This window comes from Microtus ochrogaster, chromosome 8 (genome assembly GCF_000317375.1).
Source record: "Microtus ochrogaster isolate Prairie Vole_2 chromosome 8, MicOch1.0, whole genome shotgun sequence".
NCBI lineage: Eukaryota > Metazoa > Chordata > Mammalia > Rodentia > Cricetidae > Microtus > Microtus ochrogaster.
Window position 1 is genome coordinate 86834730 of NC_022015.1, and position 8259 is coordinate 86842988.

The 8259-nt window shown below is 43.5% G+C and overlaps 1 protein-coding gene across 1 annotated transcript in view; it reads right to left on the reverse strand.

Moving 5' to 3' along the window:
• Pdzd8 (PDZ domain containing 8) overlaps positions 1–8253 on the reverse strand; it is a 58504-nt gene extending 50251 nt beyond the window's left edge. The window contains exon 1 of the mRNA XM_005352558.3: positions 7201–8253. Coding sequence (XP_005352615.1) covers positions 7201–8057 — 857 coding nt within the window. The 5' untranslated portion in view covers positions 8058–8253. The remainder of the gene's footprint in view (positions 1–7200) is intronic.
• Positions 8254–8259: the final 6 nt, after the last annotated feature.

Sequence of the window (8259 nt, forward strand, 5' to 3'; positions counted from 1 at the left end):
CTGTCTCCTGTCAGTGTTAACTTATCACTCAAAGTCTAAGAACCCTACACATGCTTCAAGGGAATGAAGTAACTTCATGAAATAAGTGAAAATTGGTTTTTGTATTCTTCTGCAGAAATTATCCACAATCTCCATTAGCTTTTCATAAAACAAAACCCCAAAGACCCTTAAAAAGGTAAAGCAGCAGTTCTGAGGAAAAGCATGTTAGTTTTGTCTTTGTTTTTTGAGGGTAAAGAGAGCAGCTCTCCTGAAGAAGGTCACGTCATTTCAGGCACAGATAGTTTCCTCATCTTCTTTTAAAATTTAAAAACACACACAAAAAGGTGGAACTTACAGGCAGGCCTAAAAGAATCTAGACGGCAGAGCCCTCTGAAAGAGTAATAACCGTTTTATACAGAAATAGAGCATGGGACTTAGGGATTCCTGGTTTACTATTTATTTATTTAGGATTCTGCAAAAATTACTGATGCCTTCTAAGCCTGAGTTTCTGCACCTGTCAAAAGAAGATGCCTATCTGCCTCAGTTGTGGACTGCCTAGGATACCAGGCAGACACATATAAGAAATGTGTTTTACTGCCCAGCTCATCTAATCAACTGTTAGTAATACTTATACATCAATATACAATGTTTGATTAGGCCACTCCTCTAACATGATATGCTTTACTTCAGGAATAAACTGTGGCGCTGGGATACAATACACAAATTATTGATTATAGCCTAACTTCCTCCTCATACATACTTTTACTCTCAAATTTCTAAAGCAGATTCATTAATACATTTCCATAACAATAGCATCTTCAGGAAATCCAATGTTCCTGAAATAAAACTATCATTAAACCAGAGAACTTTACTTTTTGTAGGTTAATATCTTGCACAATAGAACTCTCTGATCCATGGTGACAACACTCTAAAACTCCAGTGGATCTATGAAACTGAATAGTATTGAACTCTCTATATAAAGCTTTTCCCTAGACATACTATACTATATATAACAAGTAATCATCTGATTGCTTAAGCAGAGATATTGATCTCTTCCTGTTACAAACAAAAGGTCTTTGACAGATACAAATGTTGCTATGATAAAACTTGATTATTTGTTTGCCCTACAAAAACAAACATGAGAACAAGAATACCTTATAACTATTTTTATCACCTGAACACCCAACAAAGAACTAGGAATATGTAGTATATGATTAGCTATTACTGAAAAATAAATGACTTTTTAAAATGACTTCATGATTTATCTCTGGAAAAATGATTTTGAAATTCCATTTACAAAAGACATGAGAACATATTTCCTCTGAGCCATAATACAAGAATAAAAAGTACAGCCGATGAAAATTAGCTATTAAAATACATCATTACTTCAGGATAGCTACAATAACGCACTAATGACATTGTTGCTAGTTATCTTGAAGTAGCAAATGTTAGTTTCCTAGTAATATTAGTAAAGAAAGTTAGCAATTATAACCACTTATTAGTAGCCACCTTAAAGAAGGCATAATCTTTTAAAGTTATCTACATACATAGAGAAAATTATTGAAAGAGTAAGTACAGTACTCCTCCCAAACAGTTTTGTCAGTTTTCTGAGAATTTACTCTGGAAGATTTTAAGAGAGCATGGATTACTTAAAGTCATCTCTACCTCAGATAATCAGGGGAAAAAAATAAATGTAATTGACATTAAGAATAAAAGCTTCATCTCAAAAAACAAAAAAATAAATTATGTGCAAACTACATTTTAAAGTAGGAGGTTTTACAGATCAAGCCCAATTTAGTTCTTGGAAATCAATGGTGTCTACATTAATACAAAGATTTTACTGCCCTTAGCCGGCGATGGTGGCGCACGCCTTTAATCCCAGCACTCGGGAGGCAGAGGCAGGTGGATCTCTGTGAGTTCGAGACCAGCCTGGTCTACAGAGCTAGTGCCAGGACAGGCTCCAAAGCCACAGAGAAACCCTGTCTCGAAAAACCAAAAAAAAAAAAAAAAAAAAAAAAAAAGATTTTACTGCCCTATCCCTCAACATTAGCAGAGATAAAATAGTGGTCTTCTTTGCTTTCCAGTCACTGAGGATATGTGAAAATTTTCTACAAATATATTTCAGAATGTTTACAGGAATAAAAAAAAATAGGATGAAATGGACGAAATAATCAGTTACAACATTCAGATTCCAAAAGATATTTTATACCTATAAATGATTTCCCCATGTGTTCCATATACAATAAATTAAAATACAATACCAACTAAGTATCTGTTTCTTCTTTTGTAGCTGAAAATTGTTTAATTATTGACCAAATCCACTCAAGTAAAACAGTTTTTAACAAAAGGCAGACACTACTATTTACTATTACTATTCAACACATCAAATGGAAATATATTAAGGTTTTTAATTTGCAGCAGAATGACTTTTTAAAATTCAACATTATAGAGACTCTTTAATAAAATTGCTCAATGGCAGCTCTTTCAAAAAGTTTAGAAACGGTGAAAACATCGCCCACCTTCAGGTCTCACCAGCAAGCATTCCAGGAAGGGTCTCACAGGCACATGACTTCAAACCAGGCAGACCAGCTCAGAGGGGACAGATGAGCAGGGACTAGGAAGTACAGGACAGTTTACACACAAGTTTCACCCTGGAGCTACTACATTTCCTTTGCTTCTGTTGTGATGAGAAATGCAGATATGGAAATCGTGAAAATCAGAAGCCAGAAATTGACTTCAAAAAAAAAACAAAACCTCCTACCTTTAACATTAGGAAACTAGTACAGGCCAGATAAACAATGCCTACAAACTGAATTTATCCTTCCCTTAGCAACTAGTTTTGGTTACAAGCCAAGAATACTCTAAAACAGTAGTTCTCAACTGTCAACAGAAATCTTGGTCAACAGGATGGTGCCCAACGTGTGGACAAGTGCATCCACAGAAAACCTGAGAGAGCTTGGAACAGAGTTAAGCATCGCTTCTTGGTAGCAGCAATTTCTCTGGTTTGCTCTGCTTGCTAGAGGCAAGCACTCTCAAGAGAGGCTTCTTGACTCAGCTTTAGCTGCAAAACCTTGCAGCTCTTTTAAGAAGTCCTGCCACAAAACACTTAAATGGTGTTGATGGAAAGCTGACTGCATCCTTTTTGGTGGTGGCAGGGACCTTTAAAAGCAGTAGAGTTGTGGCAATAAACACAGCTCCGGGTGGGACCTCCACCGTGAGGCTGGGATCTCAGAAAGCTACGAAATGGACTGGATTCAGCCATCAAAACCCGGCTTTAATCCTACCTTATTGCTTAGCAAATTAAAGACTTGTGTAGTCAGAAAAAGATATACAGTAAAGATAGATTCAAAGGCAAAGAAAACCTATAAATGGTTCACAGTGTGTTTAAAAATATATGTAGGCTTGGAAGACAAAGGAAAAGAATAAAGTCCTTAAAATAAGAGAGAAAGTAGTTGGTTTGGGTGTGGTGGCACACACCTTTAATCCCAACACCGGACCTCTGTGAGTTCAAGGACAACCTGGTCTACCAAGTGAATTCTGGGACAGCCAAAGATAAACAGAGAAACCCTGTTTCAAAAAGCCAAAAAATAAAAATAAATAGATGTTAAAGTAAAGCCACGTAAAGATGAAAAATACACAGAGAGTCTGGATACTGTGTGCTATTATGCTCTTTTTGAATTGTTTGAATGCTGAGGAAGAAGCAACAGCTGCTAAGATATTTGTTTATAAATGCTGCAGGACCGGGAGGGACAGAAAATCTCTGCCAACACTCAACCTGTGGGTCAAGACCCCTTTGAGGAGTCAAACAACCTTTTTACTAGGGTTGCCTAAAATCATTAGCAAACACAGATACTCACATCACCATTCACAACAGTGCCAAAATTAGTTATGAAGCAGCAATAAAAACAGTTTTAATGGGCGGGGGTCCCCACTACATGAAGAACTGCATTAAAGCATTGGTAAGAATCTAAAATATGTGACTCCCAAACCGCAGATATCCCTACCCTGCCACCCTGGACCGGAACCCTGACTTCAGAGGGAAGACAGACTCTCCGTGTACCAGAGAGCACCAATGATAAGATGAAATTAGAAGTTAAAAGTTTTAAAGATTTCTACTTTATGCACTATTTTAAAGTACATGTTTTAAGAAAAAAAAATTAAAATGAGGGGGATGAATTAAGAAACAACTCCTAACTTTAATACAATAGAGAACAAATTTCAGCATATTACAATTCATTTTTTAAAAAATTCTAATGTTTTATAAACTGACTGCATTCGTTGGTTAAAATTTAAGCATCTGAGTTCTTAGGGAAGCTTGATTACTTCCAGGTCAAACACTGGGACCTGGCAGTTGTAACGGACGGGCTACTTCATTTCATCAACATGGAAAAAGAAAAAAAAAAAGGTTTAGAAAGAACAGCTATGTTCATCAACAAGACACTTGTTATATAATAATTAAAGCATCAAAGAACCAGACTCAAAATACTTTACTCTTTTAGCTCTTACTAAGAAGATTAGATGTTCAAACGGATAAACACAATCTGGGGGATTAAAACAGAAATGCTGTGTAGAGCAACACCTGAAGACTCAGCCTTACAATGTAACTTTAAAAGACCCTCTCAAAACTTCCAGTTTAAGTCAGGTTGGAAGTTTCATAGCTACATCTTACTCCGAGTTCAGGATTAATTGAGAAAAATATCTAACCTACTGTTCTGATATCATACTTTGGGGGAAAATCATTTAAGAACAAGAAAGGGGGTGTGTGGAACTACTGAGGTTGAGGTGCATTATCTGAACCCTTTCCCAGCAGACTCCAGGTTCCAGCTGCCACCCCTAGCTCCATTAACAGTCATCAAGATCAAAACTCTGTGTGCCCAAAGAAGACAACCTCGCCATTTGCTAATTTGTTCTGCTTTGAGAGCCATTATATATTTTTGGCGTTACTAATAATCAAGATAATTAAATGGAGTGATTCTGATGCACTTATGGGACTTAGTTCTGGATTTAGGGTTAAAGGTTTGGGCTGTGTAAAATGTCATTTTTAATTCGTAAAACAAAGGAAACTTTTTGCGTATTTCTCTTCATTTAATCAGAATGATGTACAAGTTTTGTAAGTAGAGAGCAAAAATTAAAACTAATAAGCATTTATTGGGGCTCATTCCCAGTCCAAGAAATGTAAAGAGTAAGTGAAGTTGAAATAAATTCCCTTAGATTACAAAGAATTAACAAGACAGCCTCACTTTATCCAAGCTGAGCTTCACCTGACAGCTGACGCGAGTAAATCAAGTTGTCCAACTACTACGTGCTTCTTCTCTTCAATAAAACAGGATAAATATTAGTTATGTCCTCTTTGTAAGAATGGTATGTCTAGATGGGTTGTAATTCATCCTTTTAGATGGTCAGCCCCACAACGTCATCAGTGCAGCACACGTCTGGAGAAGTGGCCACACGAGACGTGTAGCACTTCCCCCTGGCATTTCCGTTCTAATGTAAAAGCAGCTTCTAGTCATTTCAACCCTCTATCAACTCCACCCTAGGGTAAATGTTATTGAGCGGACAGTTCAATTCTCACTAAACTCTAAACTTTATGAAGTGGTGGCAGTCTTTATTTCTGATCAGCACTGAATCTCAAGCACTGAGATTGGTAAGAAGGACATAACAAATGTCCAAAACTTTCTATGAGCAATGCACTCCGTAGTAGCTTCTGGTCGACCAAGGAATTATCACAACTTGTAACTTTTGTTTATGACTTTCTTAGCCACACACTACTATAAACACATCACTGCTTAAAAACTACAACTCATAATGTAACCACGTAAAAGTAGGTTTCGTAAACTGTATCTGCTTTAAAGAACTGGCCATCCTGCGCTGTCAATGACCAGGGCACCACCCCTGCAAATGCCCTAGAATATGTGCCCCATACAGTAGCTCTCTCGCCGCCCAACAGCGTTCGTTCTATTAGTTTAACAAACCATAACCAGTAAAGTCGAAGCTTCACAAATCAAAAATTCATTCTAAATCTGCACTATTTCAGGATTACGTGGCTCGAGACTGTGGTAGAGCTCTAACGTCAAGGGGCATTTACTCTCCACTAAAGGACAGTAGTCATGTAAGACCACACTAGGTAACTTCACAGGGCAGACCAAAATCTAAACGTTCAACTCAGTGAACACAGTAACGGATAGAAAAGTTTAAAAGTTGGTTTCTTAAAAAGAAACATGAGCCTTTCTACTCAAACAAGCCTTCCAAGACCCACATATGAAGCCTCTGATCCTCCAAATTTCCATTTCCCTTCCACTTCCATGTCAGTAAAAAAAAAAAAAAAAAAAAAAAAAAATCAAAACAGCCGGGCGGTGGTGGCGCACGCCTTTAATCCCAGCACTCGGGAGGCAGAGCCAGGCGGATCTCTGGGAGTTCGAGGCCAGCCTGGTCTACAAGAGCTAGTTCCAGGACAGGCACCAAAGCTACAGAGAAACCCTGTCTCGAAAAAACAAAACAAAACAAAAAAAAACAAAAAAACAAACAAAAAAAACTCAAAACAATGTATCACATAAAATCAGGTCACCACACACAGAGGGACTTCAAACAACTCAAAATGACTATCGTCAAAGTAAGACCCTCAAGATGACTTGGGTGAGGACCAGCAGCAGGGAATAGACACCTGAGAAGTGGAGTCTGGGTCTGTCTGTGGTGCAGAACCTACTTCCCAAGGGCAGATGACAGATACTCCAAATCTACAGAGAAAACCTCCAGGCACAGAACTCAACTCTTAAGTCACCTCCTTCTGCAGCAACCCCTGCCTCTGCCCCGAGAGCTGTGAAGGCACTAAAGCCTGTGCACGCAGACCAGACCTGCGCTGTGAGCACACCCTTCAGGCCTGCAGTGTGTGCAGGAACAACAACTCCACGTGGTCCAGGAGATGCTGCAAAAGACAGCGACACAGCAGCCGCTCCCAGGATGCAGCAACCACAGACAAGTGTGTCCCGACAATCCCCGGGGGGCCCAAGGGGGAAAGAGGCACTGAGCCGCCAGGGTAGAGCTCCCAGTTCCCACCGCTGCCTTGGGCAGCACGAGAAACGTCCACTACACGCTCGTCCTTCCCTAGGGCCCCCTGTCCAGGACGGAAGCGCACTGCAGACCGGGGCTGCGCTGGGCCTTGCCCTTCTCCGGCCACCGCCCCCGGGCAGCCACCGCTGCCCTGACCGCCCGCCCTTCCCTCACCTGATCTTGTAACTGGGCAGGGTGTGCTTGCGCTTGATGATCTTCTTGAGCTGGTTGACGATGATGGAGGTGAGCTGGGGCATGGGCCGGCCCTCGAACTGGGAGCGCACCTCGAAGTCAATCAGCGGGTCCTCCACGAAGGAGAAGAACCAGTGGGTGAAGGGCACGCGGGTGAGGACGAAACGCAGCCGGCCCACCACCCGCGACAGCTTGACGAACAGGTAGGCGGACTTGCCGAACACTAGGTCCACGTCGATGGCCAGGTGGAAGCCGCCATCGTACTCCACCTCTGCCTCGAAGGCCAGCTCCTCGGGGCAGGTGGCGGGCAGCGCGTCCCCGTCGGGGCCGTCGGGCTCGCCGGTGCCCGAGGCCACCACGGGCCGCACCAGGCGGATGGTCTTGATGAAGGGCACCGTGTCGCCCAGGAACACGTCGCGCAGGCTCAGCCCCTCCAGCAGGCGGCCGGCCGTCTTGGTCTGCAGCAGCTCCTCGAACTCCACCTTGATCTTCTTGGTGACCCAGCGGCGGGCGAGCGCCGTGTCCCGCAGCTCCCGGAACAGGAACAGGATGGTGGCGTTGAGGAAGTAGCAGGTCTCCCGCGTCGGCGGGGCCGGGCTGTCGGGGGTCGGGGTGGCCTCGGACGACCCGGCCGCGGGCTCCTCCGAGCCGCCGCCATAGAGGTACTCCCTAAGGGGCAGGCCCGGCACCGGCTTGAGATAGCGGAAGCCGTCGCCCGCGCGGGCCGCCTCGTCCGCCCGCGGCTCGGGCTGTCTGCGGTAGAGCAGCAGGAACTGTGCGAGCAGCGTGAGGAACGAGCCCAGCACGGCCGACGCCAGGATCATGAGCAGCAGCCCCATCCCGCCGCCCCCGCCGCCCGCCGGCCTGCTCCCGCGCTCTCCGCGCCGCCCTCCTCACGCCGTCGCCCCCGCCGCCTCCATCTTGCGGACATCGGTCGGGGAGGAGCGGCTCCTTGGGCCCGTCCCGAGCGTCGTCCGCAGCCCGGCGCTGCTCCCGTGCGGCGCCCTAGCCCGCCGCGGCCCCGCGCCTCCACAGACGCTC